At 41.7% G+C, this 26,096-nt stretch overlaps 1 protein-coding gene across 5 annotated transcripts in view; it reads left to right on the forward strand.

The window, feature by feature from the left end:
• Positions 1 to 26,096, forward strand: part of LOC143291690 (nephrin-like) — a 154,827-nt gene that overhangs the window by 9,608 nt on the left and 119,123 nt on the right. For all 5 annotated transcript variants that reach the window (XM_076601709.1, XM_076601710.1, XM_076601712.1 and 2 more), the window contains exon 2: positions 22,602 to 23,333. In XM_076601709.1, the coding sequence (XP_076457824.1) occupies positions 23,249 to 23,333 (85 nt within the window). In that variant the 5' untranslated portion in view covers positions 22,602 to 23,248. The remainder of the gene's footprint in view (positions 1 to 22,601; positions 23,334 to 26,096) is intronic.

Here is a 26,096-nt window from a genome sequence, read left to right on the forward strand (position 1 = left end):
AGCGTCATAAATCGGGCCTGCTGTGTGAAAGGGGTGAAAGGGTGTTGTCGGTGGAGGGGAGAGGGGAGACAGGCGGAGTGTTTTTTGGTGTCAGTTGGCCTCATGTTGACTGGGAGCACGATGCCATTTGTCTTTGTCCTAGCGGTTTAAAACAGGGTGAAGTTTATTCTCCAGACTTGTTTTTTTGTATTGACACTGCAAAGCGATTTATTGTCAATCTGAATAAGTCAGATGTTGCTTTTAGAAATGGTGGTTTTCTGGCTGAGAACAAAAGATGGTCGTGTGCGCCTAATTGACTCTTGTGCACAAGACTGGCATTCTGCCATCGAAACACATACATTTTATAATATCTATTCAATGTATTGTCAGACATTGTCATTACGCTCGTACTTTCATATTATTAAATTTCGTAATGTCCGTAAATTACTCACTGGACCGAGAACTAGTACTTTGCCGTTGCATTCATTTTTTTTTTTTTTTTTTTTTTTTTTTTTCGTACAGTCAAAATATCACCTGCCCTTTTTGCCCGGATATTACGGAAACGGAAATGCATTTTTTGTTAATTTGTCGGAAGTACATTATTTGCGCAGTAAACTCATATCCATAAAACATTGTAAACATCCTTCATTATCCAAGCCGGATTGCTGCTGTCTAGTGTTATTTTAAAACTCGGACGGTAAACTTGATTCAAGAAGCCCCCGGGAATGAACGTGTTCATTAATTGTACTCAGTCGGCCATCGTCATGTATGTGAAATCCATCTGTATGGACAAAAGGCCTACCAAATTAAACCAGTTTGACTTTAACACTTGTGTACCTGCTGATGTACACACACACACAATGACACAGACACACATACACAATGACAGACACACACACACACGTCTATCTAGATATATATTTATATATAATATATATATTATATGTGTGTGTGTGTACATATATATTTATATATATATGTGTGTGTGTGTGTGTGTGTGTGTGTACAGATGGAGAGAGAGGGGCAGGGGGGACACTTACCACAAAACCATCAGAGCCAGCATCATTGTTGTTAATTTTCAGAGTTGATGAAAAAGGTTTGTGAAAACAAGGAAGGAAAGAGAAGAGAAAGGACGATGTGTGAATTCAGTCACAGGAAGGTCCTCTTCTCTTTTTTTTCACAATTTTTTAATTCCCCACCATTCACCCATCTTACATTCATTCATCAACATCTTTCTGCTGTGGTCGTTATACAGGGTTACCTGCAAATGGACAGGAAAAGATAAATGAAAAGTGTCATGGAAACATGCAACAATGTTGGCAATGACATGATATTGTAAAATGCATAGAGCTTCAAGAATATGCGCTATAGTAAAACATCTTAATAAATGCATAAATAAATAAGTAAATAAATAAACATTTCTTGAGACAGTACGGATAAATTATGTGACGGATGTCTCCACATTCTTTTTAAAGAAATGCTTTTAAGAAATGCTATATCAATGTATATTAATGATGATTTTTTTTTTACCTCTGTTCATTTTTTTTAAACTATGCAGCTCTTTTCTTCCTACAAAGTGAGTCGTGTTTATAGATTCTGAACAAGCAAGGCGATATAAGATTTAACAAAACAAAAATGTAGGCCATAAAAATCATAATCTGCGAAACGAAGAAGGCATGGAGGTGGACACATCCTTTGACAACTTGCACAACTCAAAGTGAGCACGTGAAAACGGAGAGTTACGGCCCTGATGAGACACACAACCCTGACACGAATACCTTGACCTTCACAAAGAAACATGTGTGAACTCACATAAAATTGTCGTCATTTTGCTTGCGACGCGCCTTGCTTCAAGACGTACATCGTGTTGATATATTAAAGCAAAAAGATTTTCGTATACACATTGGTCTTTTGATTAATTTCTACAGGTAAAGAAAACTTGTGTTCTCTACCCTATTCATATGTAGTTATTGTCATTATCGTTGCCGTTGTTTGTTGTTGTTTGTTTGTTTTTTTTGGGGGGGTTGTTTGTTTGTTGTTGTTTTGTGGTTTTTTGTTTTTGTTTTTTGTTTGGTTTGGTTTTTTTGTTTGTTTTTGTTTGTTTTTTTTGGGGGGGGTTGTTTTTGTTTTGGGAGGGGGGGGGGGTCCCCTTTTTTCTTTTTCTTTAAAATACTTTTTTCTTTGTGCTCTGCACGTGGTTTTCTTCATTGACCGAAAAAACACCAAAAAAAACTAAAACAACAACAGCAGCAACAACAACAACAACAACAACAACAACAAAAATAATAGTAATAATCATACTAATCATACTAATAATGATAGTAATATTGATGGTAGCAAAGCGAAATATTCAAATAGAAAAGAACACACTGTGTGATAAAGAAAAAGGAGATAGGAATAGTCCCATTCATGCTTCTTTTGTGTGTGGGTTTTCTAATGATGGACATTTGTTGCGTGCTTTAATATTCGGCAAGTGCATACGTATGTCTGGGTTTCTTTATGCATTAGTGTGCCGTGACATTTTCACCCAATTCTTTCTAATTCCTCTTCTCTTTGTCATGGCACACAATGCCAACACAGCACGCCATGTACAGCCCTTTCACACACACACACACACACACACACACACACACACACACACACACACACACATCTGTTTACACACACTCACTCACTTTGTTCTCCGCCTCTTCATTATGAACCTTCTGCACACACACACACACACACACACACACACACTCTCTCTCTCTCTCTCTCTCTCTCTCTCGCACGCACGCACGCACACCCACGTATACATATTTACGCGCGCGCGCACACACACACACACACACACACACACACACATATCATGTAAGGTTATGTATGTGACTGGCCAGTCAACTGAAATGCTAAACGAAGCAGCGGTGTCCTCTCTTCTCCTGGTCCCTCCCCCCCCCTCCCCCCCGCTCCTCCACCAGCACCAGATCCACCACCCTCCCCACACACTCCCTCTCCTCTTCCTTCCCTCCTCCTCCTGCCTCTCCTCTTCCTCTCTGTGTCTTCATCAGTAGGTTTTTGTTGTTGTTGTTGTTGTTTTTGTTTGTTTGTTTTGTCGTTTTTCTTCCTTCGTTCCTTTGTTCTCTTTTTTGTCTTCCAGTTGTTGTTTTATATTTCCCGGTGATACAGATAACTAGTAGGACTGACATCAGAAGCTCTTCCAAAGAATATTTGTTTGATAAAATGGAAAATACATAAATGATGTAAACCAGCTTTAATGAAAATACCATTCTTCCAAAGCAAAAACAAAACAAGAGGCAAAGCCTTCAAGACTCACTTGTGCTTTGCGCTTTATCCAGTAAAGGAATCATGAGGAGAAAAAAGAAGAGATTTTTTTTTTTAATTGTTGAAAAGTGCTCTGTATTAAATATGATACATAACATAAGCGTGTAGTTAGTATGTGTTCTCCCCAGAATTTGTATTTCTTTCCTTTTAATTGTGAACAAGAAAACAAGGTCGTCGCCTTCGAACACAACATACCTTCTAGTAGGCCCAACTCTGTTGGAAGCTGGTTTTATAAATTTTCGGATTTCGGAACGAATCTCAACGAAATAAACCGTTAATGATAGGAAATAAGACATAATTCGGGAGACTTACAACCTGTTATTTTTATGACTGTGAAGATTTTTTTCGTACTATGTTTAAGCCAAATTTGGTATTGGCAGACAAAGTATTTCCAGAGAAAATGGCAATGTTAAAGTTTACCACACACACACACACACACACACACACACACACACACACACACACACACACACACACACACACCGAACACTGGGTTAAAACATAGACTCACTTTGTTTACACAAGTGAGTCAATAATCAAGTGTCATACACAATATTTCACGATTGGCCATGAACTTGTCACATTTTTCTCATATTGGTAAATTGTTTATTTAACTGCAGAGATGTATGTATGTATGTATGTATGTATGTATGTATGTATACAGTCTTTATATATATATATATATATATATATATGTGTGTGTGTGTGTGTGTGTGTGTGTGTGTGTGTAGATATATTTGTGTGTCTATGTGTGTCTGTGTCTGTGTTATGCGTTTGTTTATTCGGGATGGCTATGTGATTGTGCATAGGCTACGTGCGTTTGTATGAAATCTTATTTGTGTGTGTGCCCTATGTCAGTAATTGTTTCAGTAATCTTTTCTTGTTATTATGTTATTCTTTTGTTTTGTTTTATTTCGTTTTTTGTGTTATCATTTCCCCGAGGATAGGGTGTAAAATGTATGTCTTTGCTTAATCCACTTCCCTCGTCGAAGAAAGTTCAGTTGAATTCAATTGTGTAATATTCGTCTGTCTCTATCTGACCTCTCTGTCACCCTCTCTGCCTCTCTCTGTCACACTCTATCTGTCTGTCTGTCTGTCTGTCTGTCTCTCTCTCTCTCTCTCCCCCTCTCTCTCTCCCTCCTTCCCTCTCTCTCTCTCTCTTTCTTTGTCTGTCTGTCTATATTTCCTTCCCCTCAGATCCACACTACAACAATCTGACCAGTCGTGTCCATATGGATGTATGTAGCACAGTAATCAGTAAATGACCATGTCTCTACATGTATGTAGCAGTAACACAGTAATCAGTAAATGACCATGTCTATACATGTATGTAGCAGTAGCACAGTAATCAGTAAATGACCATATCTATACATGTATGTAGCAGTAGCACAGTAATCAGTAAATGACCATGTCTCTACATGTATGTAGCAGTAGCACAGTAATCAGTAAATGACCATGTCTCTACATGTATGTAGCAGTAGCACAGTAATCAGTAAATGACCATGTCTCTACATGTATGTAGCAGTAGCACAGTAATCAGTAAATGACCATGTCTCTACATGTATGTAGCAGTAGCACAGTAATCAGTAAATGACCATGTCTCTACATGTATGTAGCAGTAGCACAGTAATCAGTAAATCACCATATCTATACATGTATGTAGCAGTAACACAGTAATCAGTAAATCACCATATCTATACATGTATGTAGCAGTAACACAGTAATCAGTAAATCACCATATCTATACATGTATGTAGCAGTAACACAGTAATCAGTAAATCACCATATCTATACATGTATGTAGCAGTAACACAGTAATCAGTAAATCACCATATCTATACATGTATGTAGCAGTAACACAGTAATCAGTAAATGACCATGTCTATACATGTATGTAGCAGTAACACAGTAATCAGTAAATCACCATATCTATACATGTATGTAGCACAGTAATCAGTAAATGACCATGTCTATACATGTATGTAGCAGTAACACAGTAATCAGTAAATGACCATGTCTATACATGTTTGTAGCACAGTAATCAGTAAATGACCATGTCTATACATGTATGTAGCAGTAGCACAGTAATCAGTAAATCACCATATCTATACATGTATGTAGCAGTAGCACAGTAATCAGTAAATGACCATGTCTGTACATGTATGTAGCAGTAGCACAGTAATCAGTAAATGACCATATCTATACATGTATGTAGCAGTAGCACAGTAATCAGTAAATGACCATATCTATACATGTATGTAGCACAGTAATCAGTAAATGACCATATCTATACATGTATGTAGCAGTAGCACAGTAATCAGTAAATGACCATGTGTACATGTATCGCCCTCATGGATCTCTGTCTTTCCTGCACCGTACTGGCCATGGCGGTGGATCATGGCAGCTGTATGATGGCCGCAGGTCAGATGATGAATACATCACTTCATCTGTAATGGGGGGAGGGGGTAGTGAGGGAGGGGGTGAAGGCTGATGGCGATCAGAGCGTGATGTAGGCTTGGTCACAGAGGGTGGACAGAAAAAAACAACGTGTGGGGGTGATGACTGAGCCAGTGTCAACTGTTCTTTCCTTCCTGTTTTCCCTCCATTGAAGTGTCCATGTAGTGTGTGTTGGGGTGGGTGTTTCCTCGGGGTGTTTGCCTGTGTGCGTGTGCAGTCCTTGTATGGTATACTCTGTGCTTTTTGATGTCATGGTTCATATCTGCAGACTGTAATATTGTCTTGATATATATATATATATATATATATATATATATATATATATATATATATATATATGCATATATATATGCATATATATATATATATATGTATGATAGATAAAACAAGGAGATAGAGAGAGAGAGATGTATGCACACACACACACACACACACACACACACACACACACACACACACACACACACACACACACACACATATATATATATATATATATATATATATATATATATATATATATATATATATATATATATATATATATATATGTGTGTGTGTGTGTGTGTGTGTGTGTGTGTGTGTGTGTTGTTTGCTATTACATTTGTTGTACTATTGTACATGTACAGTTGCATGAATGGCGTATAGAGCCCACTACGTGGCAGGTTTGCCTCATATATATATATATATACAAGCTTGATATTTTGGCATTGGATCTGTCACATCCCCATACATAATGCATTCAGTTCACATAGTAAATACTGATTACTGTCGTGTAGTCATGTTACCGTGATGTGTGTAACTAACTTACATGTATATTTCAAGTCAAACCAAATTAAGCAAAACTTCAGCAGTTCATACGTTTGAGAACAATCCTTTTAAATCACGCATTTTGAACTGTTCACTATCTCACATGGAATTAAGCCAAGCTGTAATTATATTAAAGTAATTCGGTGTGTGTGTGTGTGTGTGTGTGTGTTTTACTATTCATTGACGAAAACATTTAGTTGATTTAATGATACGTTGGAAATACGTCTAGTATTTCAAACGGACCCAGTCAAAATTTCAGTAAACAATGTCAGTCGCCTGGTAATCTATACTGAGTAATCTCTATGAGTCTTTGATCCAGGCTGTCTTTGGGGCAGTTGCCGACACTAAAAGACAGAGATAGGTTCCGTGAGAAAGAACAGCTGTGGAACGGACTGTTGTGCTGTGTCGTGCTGTCCCCAGCCAGAGAAGGGTGCTGGTGACGTCATGGCCAGATAGCACAGCCAGTGGGCACACCCCGGGCCGGCAACCACACCAGCTGTCACTGTACCAACGACACATCGTGCTTCAACGCTTAGGTTTCAAACTCTCTTACTTTCTCCGACACCGTTAAAACTGTTATTTAATCCAGTACCATACATGGTTATGAAACTAATCATTTCCTCCTGGTTGTAAAACAGAATCTCAGTTTTCATGAAAGAAAAAAAGAGGAAGAATAAGAAAAAAAGAAAAAAAGAAAAAAAAAGAAGAGAAATTCACCAGAAAAGCAGAAACATCAATGATGCACGATGAAACAGGTGTGAAGGTTGAGCAGCCTGCATCAGTCACACGTTCACAATGCCAGTCTGAATCCTCTCTTCGCTGCCATTGTCTCGTGCAGCCTTGAATTGACAGTTTACCTTCAAAAGATTATATCTGACGCGCATTCAAGTTCGCACATGAAAAGGTAGCCCAAGTTGTTTTCAAATATTACGTCACGACAATTATGAATCATTTCAGACGTTTTCATTCACACAGAACAGTGAAGTATTCAACAACAACAACTTCTTTTTTTTAATTTAAAAAAATCGTTAACATACCAACCCCGTTTTTGCATGGGTCATAAAGTTTTTTGTTTTTGTTTTTTCATAAATATGAAGTTTTTTTTGTTTTGTTTGTTGTTGTTGTTGTTTTCGTTTTTAGTTTTTTTCAAACATATTTTATTTTAATTCATTTTTACGACACATACGTGAATAGAAACAGGAACCCAACAAAAACAAACAGAACAAACCATACGGGGAAAAAAAGAAGAAGGAAAAGAAAAAAAAGAAAAACAAACAATACAGTAAAAAAAAAAAAAAAAAAAATACACACACACATATATAAACATACAAACAACAAACACACAAAAAAATGCAAAGAATAGATTTCGAATCATAATATTAAATAGCAAATAGTATCATCAAAATAAACAGACAAAATGCTTGTCGTTAAAAAGTAATCCGATCTTCATAATCAGTGTCTGCAGCTGGGTATACTTCTTTTTTTTCTTTCTTTCTTTCTTTTTTTTAGCGGCAAAAGACAAAAATAGATTAGATGACAGGGTAGAAAAAAGCTCCAACTGTATGAACACTTAGAATGGACACATTGTCACTGTTTACAAGCGATGGGGTTCACACACACACACACACACACACACACACACACACACGCATATATATATATATATATATATATATATATATGCATACACATATACACACACACTCACACATGTATCTGTACATACACTGTATACACATATGCATTCATATATGGATATAATATATCATAATCACTTAATTCATCTCACACCAGCACTTTCAGTGCTGTTATCAAGATTAATGAATGGTCATTTATATATCCCATTCAAGCATCAACGTTTTGACTTATTTCCATTAAATCTTTGTAGTAATTCCAATCGTTAATGAAATTTATTGAGGTCATGTTTGCAAATGAAATGTATTTTTCTATTTCGTACCTTGCTTTTAAATATGTCTGCAATGAGTGAAAATGTGGTATATTTTCATTAATTTTACATTTATGGATGAACAATTTTGCCAGCAGTATAATGAAGTCAAATACCCTATCCGCTTTATATTTTGAACCATTTCCGATAAAACAATTGATTCGTTCAGTGTTATTTTTTAAACATTGACACAATAGCTATTTACCACATGTTCCAAGTAATTCCAGAAACAGTCATGTATACATCTCCAAAAGACATGTTGTAGACTATCTCTGTTCTCATTAGAGAACGAACATCTGTCACTGGCCTTTATTTTCATTCTCGCTAAAACAATGTTTGTAGCTAAGCCTTTGTGAACTAACCCGATTTGGAACCATTTCAACTTGACATCTTGAATAGTATTTATAAATCTCATTTTTTGTTTGTTTGTTTGGGTTTTTTGCCAATTTATGTCATTTCACAGTTTATTCGCCCACTATTGACAGCAGTTTGGTTTGATTTCGTCATTAATAGGCACATCATAATACAAACTAGTTCCTTTCTTCACAGACAATAATAGCATGAGATAACTTGGTAGAGTAGCCGCATTATCATTGTCAATATTAATGTCTAATTTATTAGTAAATCGCTATGTTTTAACTGCAGACGCATAACTTATAAAATACGTATTAGCGTTGTATCTAGCCTTAACTCACTCAGTACGGCCAGTCCTCTCTTCTCCTCTACACAGACCCCTCGGATGTCCAGTGGGTGTCTGAATGACCCAACCTTTAGCTTCCGTCGTAAGAATTGTGGTACTCTTTGTCAACATTCACCTCTTCAGTATAAGAGCCTTCCGCTTGCAATATTTTGATGATGGTAAATGGGGTGAAACGCTGTTAACGTCGTCTCTTTCGCCGTTCGTATGGAGAGAGTTAAATTCAGCATGCCATAAATACGTCCCATCAGCTTTACAAATACCTCGTACAAAGCATACATTGTGTTAAAATCCATTCATTTCGTCTCTGAACAGTGGGATTCAACTTTGATTTATCATTAAAGAATAGTGGTTCTGCCAGAATACCAGCTGCATTTTGCGGATGAACTTTATTCCCGCAACACCTTTAGGCATCAAACACATCCTGCCAAAACATGTTATCAACTTTTAGAGATGCTAGGAAATTTGGACCATATTTTCCGTGTCTTTCAGTCTCGGGTACAAAACATTTACTACCGAAATCCATTTGTGCTTTCTGGTTTTAAATTTGCTAACCCAGTTCAACTTTAACGCTTTTAGAAAACTATTTAGTTCTTGCAAGCCAGTACCACCGTGTATTATTCTCTTTACATGCCGATTTTCTGTTAATTTTATCCCAAACAAATTTTAATAATAACATCTATATTTTTTTTTGTTTCGTCAGGAAGATTGGGTAGAAGCAGCCATAAGTAAACGAGTTTTGATAGAATTAATGACTTGAGGACTGCTATTCTTCCTAAAGGGGTTAGTATTCTCTATACCCAAATTTTATACAATTTTTTTACCTCTACAATTATTTCTGAATGATTTCATTCTGCACAACATCGGATATATCAGTCGAGAACCATTATACCTGATATTTTGAACTTTATGGGGTTCCATTCCATTTTGAGGTAGGGCATATTTTTCATAGTTGATCGTCTTTTTATTACCCATCCAAACCGCTGCAGCTTTTTCATAGTTCATGTTTAATCCTGAAATCGCATCAAATTTATCCAAAACTCTTATGGATTCCTCAAATGTTACTTGGTCGCGGTTTTGAAGTAGTTGAGTATCATCAGCAAACTGAGCTATTTTGTGTTTAATCTCATTTGTAAAAATGCCTTCAATCCCTTCATTTTCTTTTAGTATTAGTGCTAGAATTTCAACACCCAAAATGAAGAAATATGGTGATATGGGATCTCCTTGACTACATCCTCTTTCAATATGAAACCAACTCGATACCTGTCCATTCACAATTACTGCTGCCTTAATATTTTTATAGAATGTTTCTTCCCAGTTACATATAGTGTTTCTAAACCCAAAAGCCCCGAGAATGCTATTCATAAATGACCAGTGTAATTTGTCAAATGCCTTTTCAAAGCCAATACACAGTAGTAGAACAGGGAGAATATTTTAATCTAAATAGTGCATTAGGTCATATTTCAGTCTGATGTTATCACCGATGTACCTACCAGGCACAAAACCTGTCTGGTCTTCACTAATTAATTCTGGCAATACCGATTTTATTCTGTTGGCAATGCATGCCGAACCAATTTTATACACGATATTTAACAATGTAATCGGTCTCCAGTTTTTTAATGAATTATTTTGGCTTTTCACCTTTTGGAATACATATTGTGATTCTAGGTTTGCTGCTTGTTTGTTTTGTTGGTTGGTTGGTTAGTTGGTTGGTTGGTCGGTTTGCTTTTTTTCATACAAAGAACCAGTGCTGAGCTGTGGACTAAACCTGAATCAACCTTTGTGAAGGACTCTCTGGGTCTGATGACAGAAATCCGTTATGCTGTATTTCATTGTCATCGTTCTGTTGTTTGTAGAGTTCACAGTCAGGAGCTGGAGTGCTATTTGAAGGTTGTGCCAACAACACTGTCCAGCATCTTCAGTGAATTCTGACATCACGGACGAGTGAAGTAGTAACCATGCTGTGAGAGCGTTGTGTGTCTGTGTGTCTGTGCTCGTTCTTTTGTTTTACGTCTTTTCACAATAAGTGATATTAGACGAGGGAAGAGAAAAAATCAAGGGAGGGAAAAAAAAACTACCGTATACGCATGCGAGTATGCGAATGTGTGTGTGTGTGTGTGTGTGTGTGTGTGTGTGTGTGTGTGTGTGTGTGTGTGTGTTAGATAATGAAAATAATTGGTTTGAAAAAGAAAACAATATAACATATTTGTAACGAAAAGCTAACAACTATAACAGCGAACCAGCTGGACTATTCAACACGGGTTTGAAGAAAAAATGTGTGTATGTGTCTGTGTGTTTGGCATGTTTCCAGACGGAGCAATCACAGTTTCATTTTATCATGCTATCAACAAATAGTGTGTTTCATTTATCGCGAAATGTAAACACGCTGTGCCATATGTATGCAGATGTGTACTGTGGGGGGATGCCGTGCCGTTCCATGAGACACCACGGGTTTTTCATATCTTTGTTTCCTTTTGTGTCAGTGTTTTGCTTCTTTGTTGTCGTTGTTTTTGTTTTTTCAAAACGTTACTTCTTTGTTTTTCCTTCTGCTCAACGTGTGTGTGGTGAATATGATCAGAGGTTGTATCAACAGAACAATCCGTGTGATGTGTTGAGATCTGTGTTCTGTCAATGATGTCACGACAATGAAGGTGGCACGTGACACAAAATGTCCTCCACAAGACATCAGTTCTGTGGAAGGATTTCCTTCCTTCCGACCCTCTTCCTTCACGTGTCCTTCATTAACCTGAGTCAGCCGTGATGGAGTTCGTCAGTATTGAAGTTCGTAGTTGTAACAGCAGCAGCAACAGTTGTGGTGTGGTGGAATCGATGGGGCCTCACTGTGGATTATTATACCCACCCCCCTCTGCATTCCATCTCCCTCTCTACCTCCCTTACTCACTTTACCGTGTGTGTATGAGTACATGTGAGTGCGTGTCTGTGTGTGTGTGTATGTGTGTCAAAAGGGACTGTCATGTGTTAGACATAATTAATGTCTCTGACTCCCACAGGCAAGTCGCCGACAAACTGACGATCAGGGAGTGCAGAATCCACTGACAGAAAGCGGCCACTGAGCTGTTGCCATGTATTCTCTACAGGTGTATTGGTTAGCTATTTTACCTGTTCATGTTTTACGTCTTTGAAGGGCTTACACTGTACGAAACAGAACTATTTAACAAATGGAAGCTAACAAAGCGTGGAGCAAATAGTGTAGAGCTGAGTGGCGGCAGATTAGTTGTCAATAGCGCCAAGCCCCTCCCTGCACCAGTGCCCATTATAGAAAGTACACAGTTTGAACAGCTTGCCTCACCTCCCTTTCTGCGCTTGTGGGGGAGGTGGGGGTGAGACGGTGGGGTATCTGGAGGAATAAGGTTGGGTCTTGCTGGAGCGGGTAGAGCTGGTGTGTGTGAGAGAGAGAGAGTGTGTGTGTGTGGGGGGGGGGGGGGAGGGTCATGACGGCTGTTGTGGTATGACAGGTGTCATGACGGCTGTTGCGGTATGACAGGTGTGTGGGGGTATCATGACGGCTGTTGTGGTATGACAGGGGTGTCGTGACGGCTGTTGTGGTATGGCAGGTGTGTGGGGGTGTCATGACGGCTGTTGTGGTATGACAGGTGTGTGGGGGTGTCATGACGGCTGTTGTGGTATGGCAGGTGTGTGGGGGTGTCATGACGGCTGTTGTGGTATGACAGGTGTGTGGGGGTGTCATGACGGCTGTTGTGGTATGACAGGTGTGTGTGTGGGGGGGGGTCATGAAGGCTGTTGTGGTATGGCAGGTGTGTGGGGGTGTCATGAAGGCTGTTGTGGTATGGCAGGTGTGTGTGTGTGTGTGTGTGTCATGAAGGCTGTTGTGGTATGACAGGTGTGTGTGTGTGTGGGGGGGTGTCATGAAGGCTGCTGTGGTATGGCAGGTGTGTGTGTGTGGGGGGGGGGGGGTGTCATGAAGGCTGTTGTGGTATGACAGGTGTGTGTGTGTGGGAGGGGGGGGGGTCGTGACGGCTGTTGTGGTATGACAGGTGTCATGACGGTTGTTGTGGTATGACAGGTGTGTGGGGGGTGTCGTGACGGCTGTTGTGGTATGACAGGTGTGTGGGGGTGTTGTGACGGCTGTTGTGGTATGACAGGTGTGTGGGGGTGTCATGACGGCTGTTGTGGTATGGCAGGTGTGTGGGGGTGTCATGACGGCTGTTGTGGTATGACAGGTGTGTGGGGGTGTCATGACGGCTGTTGTGGTATGGCAGGTGTGTGGGGGTGTCATGAAGGCTGTTGTGGTATGGCAGGTGTGTGTGTGTGGGGGGGAGGGTGTCATGGAGGCTGTTGTGGTATGACAGGTGTGTGTGTGTGTGGGGAGGGGGGGTCGTGACGGCTGTTGTGGTATGACAGGTGTGTGGGGGTGTTGTGACGGCTGTTGTGGTATGACAGGTGTGTGGGGGTGTCATGACGGCTGTTGTGGTATGGCAGGTGTGTGGGGGGTGTCATGACGGCTGTTGTGGTATGACAGGTGTGTGGGGGTGTCATGACGGCTGTTGTGGTATGGCAGGTGTGTGGGGGTGTCATGACGGCTGTTGTGGTATGACAGGTGTGTGGGGGTGTCATGACGGCTGTTGTGGTATGACAGGTGTGTGGGGGGTGTCGTGACGGCTGTTGTGGTATGGCAGGTGTGTGGGGGTGTCATGACGGCTGTTGTGGTATGACAGGTGTGTGGGGGTGTCATGACGGCTGTTGTGGTATGGCAGGTGTGTGGGGGTGTCATGAAGGCTGTTGTGGTATGACAGGTGTGTGGGGGTGTCATGACGGCTGTTGTGGTATGACAGGTGTGTGGGGGGTGTCATGACGGCTGTTGTGGTATGGCAGGTGTGTGGGGGTGTCATGACGGCTGTTGTGGTATGGCAGGTGTGTGGGGGTGTCATGACGGCTTTTGGGTGGGGGGGAGGGGGAGAGACGGACGGATGGAAATGGAGAAAGGACAGAACGGGAGACTGCATTCGATATTGAATTGTATCATCGACTTCAATCAGATAGATAGACAGATCTACAGACAGACTGACAGATAGATAGATAAAGTCATATTAAATATATATATATATATATATATATATATATATATATATATATATATATAGTGTGTGTGTGTGTGTGTGTGTGTGTGTGTGTGTGTGTGTGTGTGTGTGACATGTTGGTTAAGTTATGGAAAGACGTTTTCGGGATGTTTAACGCCAACTGATTCAAAAAATCAGTCTTCTTTCTTCTGTTATTTGCTTTTGGTTTACAGTGCATGTGTAAATCTTGTATCATTTCCAGCAGACGATCTCTTTTCCTTTTTTTTTCTTTTGTTGTTGTCGTTGGTTTTGCTTGTTTGTTTTCGTTTCATTTTAAAATGTGTTTGTAAAATACGGGCAAGATGAGACAGAGAGACTGACAGGCAGAAACAGAGTTACAGACACAAGAGAGACAAATAGAAAAGGCATCAAAGAAATCACAATTGGATACACGAAGTACGTTAGTGACATAGAAACAGTCAGCCAACAGAACAGCAAACAGCCAGTCAGTTGTGCCGATCGATAGGAGTGTACCGTGCAGCGCAATTACACCAGCAGTCAGCATCCTCTCCGGTCCAGCAGATTCCTTTGAACTGTCTCTTGTAGCACACACAGCCCACTGCAGTCTGTGAGACCGACCGATACTGCTGATAACAGGTATACAACTCTGGTCATTCAATACGTGTATAGAATTCAGTTAGATTTTATCCCCCTGCCATCTTAAATGAAGCCCGTATAAACTGACCAAGGTCAGAATATCCCTCGAAACATATCCAGTTTATACTTGGTGTACAACACAGCCGGATTATCACTGACCAGTGTAACATGAAGCGGGTCAGTTTGTACTGAGATGGAGTTCAATAACCTTTCGTTGTGAAAGAAAAAAGAGAACATGCACCGCCGTTTACTTAGATATGAGTGTTTGTGTGTGAGTGTGTCGGTGCACGGGTATGAGGAGAGAGAGGGACTGACGTCAACACGTGGTTTCCTGTTACATGTTTGAGGACTGAACACAGCCATAGAACCTGATTTGGTATTACGGTGGAAATGGAAGATTTTAAATGAACCACTTCATAACAGGAGACCACCGGTCCAGAGAGATGGGCAGTATGACAACCATGCTGCAGGGCCTCCAGCTCCAGGGACTACAAGACAGACACCGAGACCTCAGACTGACCTTCAGTCCAGTGGTTGAGGGGTCGGTGGCAGCACTACCACCAGACAGCTTTATAAAACCAAATAAAGAAAACAATCGTCGTGTACTGCCTAGGCGCTGCAGGGACTGTATCACACAAAAAATCGTCGAATGCTCAGCAACAAACAACAGATGTTTTGTAGCACCACCAACAAACACTGAAAAATATAGGAACTCCTTCTTCACTAGAACAACGGTGAAGTGGAATAATTTGCCTACGATGACATCAAGTCACCTGGCTTCTTCAGGCAGACGGCACAGAGCCAACATCACAAGTCCTGCCCCCGTGCACCCCCCCCCCCCACCCCCCACCCCATCCTCATCCACTTTCCAGTTTCAGTTTCAGTAGCTCAAGGAGGCGTCACTGCGTTCGGACAAAACCATATACGCTACACCACATCTGCCAAGCAGATGCCTGACCAGCAGCGTAACTTTCCAGTTATAGTCAACCCTTGGCTTCACAACGTACTCATCCAGATCCAGATCCAGATCCCGACCAGTCCACTACACTCCCCATGATAACAACATAACAACAGTCAAAATTCAATACACTTTTTCGTTTTCAGTCGAACTATTATTTTATGAAACGGACGGGAATGTGTCTGAGTGCTTCGTCCGGACTTCCCTGTGCTTCCCTGTGACAACGTGCGTAGGACCGGGAGGGGTGGGGGGGTTGGGGGGGAAGGACAACTCTATGACAACGTGGGTAGGACCGGGAGGGGTGGGGGAGGGGGAAGGACAACTCTATGACAGCGTGTTTCGGATAGGGAGGGGTGGTGTAGGGGGAGGGGGAAGGACAACTCTATGACAACGTGTTTCGGATAGGGAGGGGTGGGGGAGGGGGAAGGACAACTCTATGACAACGTGTTTCGGATAGGGAGGGGTGAGGGAGGGGAGGGGGGAGGGGGAAGGACAACTCTATGACAGCGTGTTTCGGATAGGGAGGGGTGAGGGAGGGGAGGGGGAAGGACAACTCTATGACAGCGTGTTTCGGATAGGGAGGGGTGGGGGAGGGGGAAGGACAACTCTATGACAACGTGTTTCGGATAGGGAGGGGGGAGGGGGAAGGACAACTCTATGACAGCGTGTTTCGGATAGGGAGGGGTGAGGGAGGGGAGGGGGAAGGACAACTCTATGACAGCGTGTTTCGGATAGGGAGGGGTGAGGGAGGGGAGGGGGGAGGGGGAAGGACAACTCTATGACAGCGTGTTTCGGATAGGGAGGGGTGGTGTAGGGGAAGGGGAAGGACATCTCTATGACAACGTGTTTCGGATAGGGAGGGGTGTGGAAGGGGAAGAACATCTCCATGACAACGTGTTTTGGATAGGGAGGGGTGTGGAAGGGGAAGAACATCTCCATGACAACGTGTTTTGGATAGGGAGGGGTGTGGAAGGGGAAGAACATCTCCATGACAACGTGTTTTGGATAGGGAGGGGTGTGGAAGGGGAAGAACATCTCCATGACAACGTGTTTTGGATAGGGAGGGGTGGGGGAAGGGGAAGAACATCTCCATGACAACGTGTTTTGGATAGGGAGGGGTGTGGAAGGGGAAGGACAACTCTATGACAACGTGTTTCGGATAGGGAGGGGTGGGGGAGGGGAGGGGGAGGGGGAAGGACAACTCTATGACAACGTGTTTCGGATAGGGAGGGGTGGGGGAGGGGGAAGGACAACTCTCGTAGTAGAGTATACTTATATGAGGCATTGAAGAGACATCGAATCGTTATTTTGTGAATGTTGTTGAGTATTGTATTAGCTACTTTTGGTTGATTTGTGATGTTGGTTGATTGTGTCAAGTCATTTTCCTTATTTATTTTCTTGTATGACCCTCTTCAGTCAGGGGCTTTGGCCTTAATCTGAATAAAACAACGTTATCGTTATCGTTACTGTTAACGTTATCTCTTTCTCTCTCTCTCTCTCTTAACTGGTTATCTCACGCGCACGCAAATACACACACGCACACGCACATGCGTACTCACGCAGACCCGCGCGCACTCATACACGACATTTTGTGTGGGGGTACGCATAATTGTCTTGTAAACATCGTTATGGTTTGATTGACGATTGAAATCTATTCTGCTTCTGATTCATACCACCACCACCGCTGTCACTGCCATCATACTCACCCAGCTGTACACACCCTCTGCTCCCTGTAAACTCCATTTCCGTCCATTAAACACTCTCCTCCACGCCACACAATCATCTGTTACTGTAATATATATATATATATATATATATATATATATATATATATATATATACATGCATACACGCATACATGCACGCATATATACATACATACTGTGTGCGCATATAAAGCTTGCACGAAAAAAAATTCTTTTCATATTCAAGAACAAACTGTTAGCAGAGGACACGCTCGACTAGCTGTTCTCAATGCAGGACTATTCATTACTGAACGTAAAGCGATGGGGCTTGGCTCAGTGCACACACTCTGAAAAAAGAAGAAGAAGAAAAGAGAAAAAGAAAAATGAATGGTGAAAAGAGCACACTGACAGCGGGTGACAGGAGACGCTGTGACACGGAAGAGAGATAGTGAATATGTTGGATCTCTGCCCTGTTACCTCCTTCCTCACCCACCCCTCCCTCCCTCCCTCATTCCCTGAGTGTACACAGCTGTCTGGTTTTCCTCTGTTTTTTCTCTATTTCAAACTGACCAATGGAGTTAAACCTGTGTCCCTCTTTGTCTGTCTGTCGGTCTGTCTCGTTATCTCTCTCTTCTCTCCATCTCTTGACATCTTTCTCCCTCCACCCCGTCCTTCACTCGCTCCAGACGCCCAGCGGTGTACGAGGCATACTGGGCTTTGTTGACTTTCTCTGCATCTCCGGGTTTGAAAGGCGTGTTTGTGCAGCTGCAGAAATGACCCAACAGTCAGTGTAGTCATTGATTCCCTCTTTCCACCCACACAGTCCTATATACTGACAACGACAGGTTGGGAGGGCAGACAGACGCAGAGCCTTACATTTCATCGCTGATAAATCCTGCAACTGACTCTCTCTCTTCTTTCTCTGTGTCTGTGTCTGTCTCTGTCGCTCTGTCTGTCTGTCTGTCTGTCTGTCTGTCTCTCTCTCTCTCTCTCTCTCTCTCTGTATTGTTTAAATCTAGTCTCACTTACTCTGGTGGATGTCTCTGGACAACATCTTATCTAATTTCAATGTTCATACAAGTCTCAATATTTTTAAAAAAAAGGTATCATGACTATCTGATGGAAAGCTTTGCTGATTCTATGTAGAAATTAAGTATCTGATAGAAAATGTTGCTATTTCTGTCTATGAATTAAAGAATTCATATAATGGTACTATTCTCAAAGACGTGTTTCTCCCTCCCTCCCTCTGTGTCTCTGTTGGTCTGTCTGTCTGTCAGTCTGTCTTTCTCTATTTTCTCTACATTTCTTGGCGCATATACGTTATTCTAAAGAGTACGTTTGTGTTTATGTGTATAATTTCCATGTAGTCCTTTCCATGATTTGTAATGGATGTGATGCTTTGATTTTTTTTCCCCCTTTCTCGTTTGATGTTATGTGATGCTATTTGCAATTCATTTATTTATATTTTCCCCCCAGTTATCTCCTTTTGGGGGCTGGATAAAAAAAAAAGCATTGTTGCTTAGTCTATTACCCTCAGAAATAAAATTCAAAATTCATTCATTCATTCATTCATACATTCTCTCTCTCTCTCTCTCTCTCTCTCTCTCTCTCTGTACTGTCTCCTATTCCTCACACTTCTCTCCACATTAATTCAACGCTCAAGTGGATCACAAGATCTCAACTGAAAAGATTTTTTCTTCTTTTTTTGCCAGGGGTTTGAATGATTTTTTTTTTAAGAGAGAGAACGAGATTTGAAAAAGGCAGAGATATTAACATAACTAAAGCTTCACTGCACTGGTGAAAAGGGGGCTTACAAATTCACTGCACGCTCAACAAACACAGTTCTAGTTCACTTGTAGAGCAGGGACATTCACCCACCCCGCCACACTATTACACACATACACACATACTTTCGTCTGGTGTCACTGAACAGTGGAAAGACAATAAACTAAAGAAAGAAAGAAAAGAAAAGAATAAAACTCGCGCGCACATACATGTAGCATTGTTTCCGTTGTAAATGCCTGAAGACAAACAAAAGGACTGAAGAAAAAGTTACACGTCTATGCAAAACTCACCACTGAGTTTCAAGGCAGCACAGAACATCTTATAAGCTGAAACAGTTCGGGATTTTTTTTTTCTTTAACCTTTTTCTTCTCCTCCTTCTTCTTCTTTTTTTTATTTTTATGTTTTTAATTTAAACATTGTATCTTTATGTCTTCTTTCTAACGTATTTCTTTTTGCGTGTTACAAGACGGATCTAAAACAGTGAAAGTGTTTAACTTGAGGGAGAGAAGGAGAGGAGACGGCTGAAGGGACGGGGGTGGAGGGCGTTCTGTTCCAAGTGCATTGATCTCTGTCTGGCTGTTCTTGATGTCCTCAGCATGCCACATCACGTCGTTCTGCACTGACGTCCTGCGGTCGTGCACACCTTTCACAACGCCAGACGGAACACTGCACCCTGCAGAAAGGCTGTACTGAGGGAGGGGTGGGGTGGGGGTATTGAGATCAGTGGGGTGGGTGGAGATGGGTTTGTTGAGATCAGTGGGGTGGGTGGAGATGGGTTTGTTGAGATCAGTGGGGTGGGTGGAGATGGGTTTGTTGAGATCAGTGGGGTGGGTGGAGATGGGTTTGTTGAGATCAGTGGAGTGGGTGGAGATGGGCGTGCGTGCGCCCATTTGTGTCTGTGCGTATGTGCGCGTGTGTGTGATATGTTGTTAATTGTCATCGTTTTGTGTTATACACCATAGCATATTTGGTATTAATTGCTTTTTGCTCTTAGCTCTTACTGTAAAGCGCCTTGAGCGTTGGACGGCGCTATATACAAACCATAGAAAACATTTATTGAATGACGCAGGCTACTTGTACCCACTCACCTCTATTCACTCGCTGATTGATATTTCTGTAAAATGGATTCATTTTTGCCTGTTTACTTACATGCCGAATGAACCGGTTGGGTGTGGAGCTGGCATTCAAAAGGTTATAAGACTGAATCCTGGGCTCCCCAAAAGGTTATAAGACTGAATCCTGGGCTCCCCAAAAGGTTATAAGACTGAATCCTGGGCTCCCCAAAAGGTTATAAGACTGAATCCTGGGCTTCCCAAAAGGTTATGAGATTGAATCCTGGGCCCCCAAAAGGTTATGAGATTGAATCCTGGGCCCCCAAAAAGTTACGAGATTGAATCCTGGGCCCCCAAAAGGTTATGAGATTGAATCCTGGGCCCCCAAAAAGTTATGAGATTGAATCCTGGGCCCCAAAAAAGTTATGAGATTGAATCCTGGGCCCCCAAAAGGTTACGAGATTGAATCCTGGGCCCCCAAAAAGTTATGAGATTGAATCCTGGGCTCCCCCAAAAGGTTATGAGATTGAATCCTGGGCTCCCCAAAGAACCCCCGGCAGCGTGGTGCAGTGTCAGACAGGCCCCATCCCAACTCCCATCAGTCATGTTGCCTGCGTGGATTCATCGTCAAACCTAATTGTGGAGTGATGGCCTTGAGGTAACGCGTTCGCCTAGGAAGCGAGAGAATCTGAGCGCACTGGTTCGAATCCCACAGTCGCCACATTGTGGAAAGATCTACTTCGATAGGAAAACAAAGGAAATCGCAGGCAGGAAAATAATTATAACAAAAAACCCAAAAAACAAAAGCTGGCGCTCTAAGTGTAGCGAAGCGCTCTCCCTTGAGAGAACAGCCCGAATTTCACACAGAGAAATCTGTTGTGACAAAAAAGAGTAAAACAGTACAATCCAATACAATACAAATGTAGCTATATCAGATTGCTGGCCTTGACATGCAGGACACACACACACACACACACACACACACACAAAGGCAGGAAAACTACCAACCAACAGATAGCGCTCAGTAACTTCTCCACCAATCAGGATCCAGGACACGTCCTCGAATGGCCTGATGTGGTGAAAGGGGAAGAACGAGAGGTAAGGATAGCGCCAGAGATAGTTGGAAGTGGTGGAGAAGAGGCTGTTGAAGATAAGGGCAGTGTGGGAGTGGCGACTATCGGGACTTGTGATGGGGTACTGTGGACCTGTATCCAGCTATGGTACTATAAAGTGACAGCAGTTCTCCCCTTTCGTCACGTGTTTGAGGCTGTCTGCACTAGTAAACAATCAATAAATAAGCACATAAACTACAGATTGAATACATGAATAACCTGAGCATATGCAGAGACTACAATATTTGATGAAGAGCGTGGTATGATAATGGTTATTAACCACAACACGTCACATTACTGATACCCTTAAACCCTTAACCTGACGCCACGTGAACAGATAATGGTGCACAGATAACTGATACAAATAATAAGTACAATAGTTTTAATATGTCGCCACACCCACACTCCCTCACCCACAACGCCCTCCCCACGTCTGTCCCCTCACCCCACCCCCCTCCGCCCCCCTCACCCCCACCATTCCCCCAGTGGTGGGTGTGTGTGACTTTCTCATTACCTGGTGTGCTTATCGGCAACACAGATAGGTCTGATCTGTGGCCACACTGCTTTACTGTCTCTTCCCACCATTATGGCTGACCTTCCACCTCACAGGGAACAGCCTGGGGTATTAATAGTAACACGGGAGATAATTAGGTGTGTACCAGTTTGTTTATTCTCCTTGGGCTTCTCGTTTGTTCCTTTAGAGCTGTGTTCAACGCGCGTGCGCGTGGGCAAGTGCTGTGGCGCGAATACAAACACACACACACACACACACACACACACACTCTTAATGCCGATGTGCATGCGTGTGTGTTCTCTGTCTCTCAGTCTCTGTCTGTCTGTCTGTCTGTCTGTCTGTCTGTCTCTCTCTCTCTCTCTCTCTCTCTCTCTCTCTCTCACAGTGTTTACCTTTGTTCTCCATGTTCTCTCTGTTCTCTCTCTGTTATCTCTATGTTCTCTCTTTCTCTCTCACATACACACAGACACACACGCACACACACGCTTGCACAACACCTGAAAATGCTATCCAACTGAAAATAAGAAAGTACAAGCTTCCTATCAATGCTGACAACAAACAGTTAAAGTAGTGTTGTGTTGTGTTCACAGGCAGTCTGCAGTGTGCCGAGAAGGTCGTCAGTCTCACATCCACACCGGCGACGACAGACCAAGCAGACGACCCACCAAGTGGTCTTCCCATCAAAAGGCCGGGTGATAACACGTGATAACCGTTATCACCATCACCAGACTTTGCTCACAGGTGGTTCACACAGGTTTATGGTCATGTCGTTGTAGATAACTGCACTTCGCTTTACTCATTCGTGAGGCCGGAAGCCAAGCAGACACACAAATGGTGACTTAGTCTGGGTTGAGGTTTTCATTTTAACGTTTTAATTCCAAGTTTCTTAACAAATCCACAAGTTCGTGACAAGCCATTGTTAAACAATGGACGAAAGAAAACGACATTTGTGAAAGTGGTTCCTGTGACAGCTGACTGAAAACAAACAACGGGTGAAGATGAGTCAGTTCAAAACATGAAGTGGCGTGTTGTGACGTTATTTTTCCACGACCTGTGGATTTACAACAGTTTGTGACGTGAGGATTCACACCAAATGTTTGACTACAGCATCGGCATTGTCCATGGATGAGGTATGGCGACCTGTGAAGGAAGCAAGGTTTACGGACTGTGATGACTTTGGAGTACGGACGACAACGTAGAGCTCTGTGTGATTGTGCTTGTCGGCTATGACGTAACGATGACGTCATGCAGCATGAAAGCAACACGTCATCGATGGATCACTGTGCTGCTGACTCAACTGTTCTTCATTTTCTGCTGTAAAAGTAAGTGGTTTTGAAGTCTTCTTTTTTCTTAACTAATCAAGTTCATGTCGTTTGTGTTCTTGTTCCTTTTCTTATTCTTCTAATGTAAAGTCATTTCATGACAGAAGAGATGTTGACGGGCACTTGTTTTTCTTCACTGTCATACTGGTGGATATCATGTTCTGTTTCATTGAACGCATACATTCCTCTTTCCACATCTCCTTCCCGCCCTTTTTCTATACGGTCTCCACCATCTGTCTGTCTGCCTGTCTGCCTGTCTGTCTGTCTGTCTGTCTGTCTGTCTCTCTCTCTCTCTCTCTCTCTCTCTCTCTCTCTCTCTCTCTCTCTCTCTCTCGTATTTACTCGTGTGACTATGAATAATTTTGAAGTATAGTATTGATGACATCAATTCCTTGGATGGATGACATGGAGTCAACATTAAAGAGCTGAGTGTTGCTGCTGCTCCTTTTACATCTTGCATTAGGCCGTTAAGTTTCCTGTTTGCCCGGTTAAGCACACACACACACACACACACACACACACACACACACACACACACATATATATATATATATATATATATATATGATATACATATATTCTCTCTCTCTCTCCTCTCTCTCTCTCTCTCCTCTCTCTCTCCTCTCTCTCCTCTCGTTTTTAGTCATGTGTGTCTATGAACAAATTTGACGTACAGTATATTTTCACTGTCCGTTTTGAATATTAACTAGAGTGCTTTTGTTGTTGTCTCTGTGTACACCAGGGAAGCCAGTTGAAAAGGCCAACTAAGTGTATAACACACCTCCACAGAAATTTTGATCCACAAAATGTTGCTCCGATTATGAGTACATCACCAGTTCCATTATGGGAATAAACTGGAGCAGCTTTTGACATCCAATATTTCGACATTAAGAAAGGTGAAAATCCCAATATTCTAGCTTCTCGGGTCAAATCACACTTGTCTGAAACATACCCCCACCATTTTGAAATATATACAGACGGTTCTGTTCTAGAAAATCAGTTTGCAGGTTCTGGATACATATACAATTCCTGCTTTGAAAAATGAAAGGTCATATTATATTGGAAAGGGCTTCAACATTTTTACATCTTAATTAATTGCCGTTCTTATGGTATTAACATATCTAATTGTTGATCTGTCCCCAAACTTGATTAATGTTTTATTTTGTGTCGATTCAAAATCAGTTCTGCAGTCGTTTCTGTCTTTAGAAGTTAACACTTCTGCCTTATCAAATGCTAAAAGAACTGGCAGGGCAGGGCTGTTAAGAGCATGGCATTTAGGTAATTACTGAATGCCCCATACACAAAATATTGTGAAAATATTGAATGCATTTGCAAGGGACGCTTAACAGTAGAGCACGTTTTAACCCGCTGTTCAGAAATGAAACCTTTTTTGCCTCCAGAAATTACTGAACACGTGTTACCAATTTCAAATGATTGTGTGTGTGTGTGTGTGTGTGTGTGTGTGTGTGTGTGTGTGTGTGTGTTTTGTTGTTGTTGTTGTTTTGGGGAGGGGTGTTGGGGGGGGGGAGTTATATATTTCAAAATGCTTTTTATCAAAGTTAGCTAGTTATGTGTTAAATAGTCCAGTTGGTTGTTTTTTGTTGGTCCCCACATCATCCTCTTTTCAAATGATAATCTACAGAAGTAGTGCATACAATATTTCATTATTGATTAATTTTCTGTCCTAATCCCGCTTCCCCTGTCCCCCCTGTCACACACACCCTTCCAATATTTTGTTTTTTCTTTCTCCAATCACTGACACTCACCCTCTCCATTTTACATTTTGTGCTTTATCTTTTCCACATTGTGTTCTCTCTCTCTCTCTCTCTCTCTCTCTCTCTCTCTCTCTCTCTCTCTCTCTCTCTTCCTTCCTCAGTCCGCCCCCCCCCGCCCCCCCACGCCTCTCACTCCCACCCCTCCTCCACCTCAACCGCCCCCTTTTCATTTCAATATACAGACATGATGATTTCTAAATAATAATAAAAATCATCATCGTGATGATAGAAATGACAATAATCCAAATAATAATAATAGTGATAATAATATCATTTATTTTCAGTCTAATATCATATCTTAGATGAACAGACTATACATAAATAAACGAACGAACACCTCCCTAGATACAACCCCGTCCACCATTCCTCATTCCTCTCGCCCACCCAGTCTCTCAGGCGGTCTCTGTCTCTCTCTGTTTCTGTCTGTCTGTCTGTCTCTGTCTCCGTCTCTGTCTCTCTCTGTTTCTGTCTGTCTCTCTGTCTCTCTGTCTGTCTCTCGCTCTCTCTCTCCCACTGTATCTAAGACTAGAAATACATCAGTACCTCTTTCCAGAATCGATCTCTTCAAGTCTAGCCTTTCATATACAGGTGGTTCATATTGGAATTATTTGCCATCCTTTGTAAAACAGATTAGTAGTAGCGTTCACTTCAGAAGCCCTTTTAAAACTATTTGTTTGATAAAATGGAAACTATATACCGGTACATGATGTAAATCAGTTTTTAATGAAAATGCCGTTCTTCTTTAACAGGAAATGTTGAACTGAAATACCATGCACTGTTTTTATTATTATTATTATTATTATTATTATCATAATTAGGGATGGTTATATATTTATGCATGTGCAAATGTACTGTGTGTGTGTGAAGTGACCGTTTCAGTATTTTATATTCATCTTTTCTTGCAATGATATTATTTTGTTCTCACTCTCTTCTTTTTTTTTTTTTTTTTGATTTGATTTTTTTTTTTTTTTGGATCATCATCATCATC

This window comes from Babylonia areolata, chromosome 17 (genome assembly GCF_041734735.1).
Source record: "Babylonia areolata isolate BAREFJ2019XMU chromosome 17, ASM4173473v1, whole genome shotgun sequence".
In the NCBI taxonomy this organism is placed as follows: domain Eukaryota; kingdom Metazoa; phylum Mollusca; class Gastropoda; order Neogastropoda; family Buccinidae; genus Babylonia; species Babylonia areolata.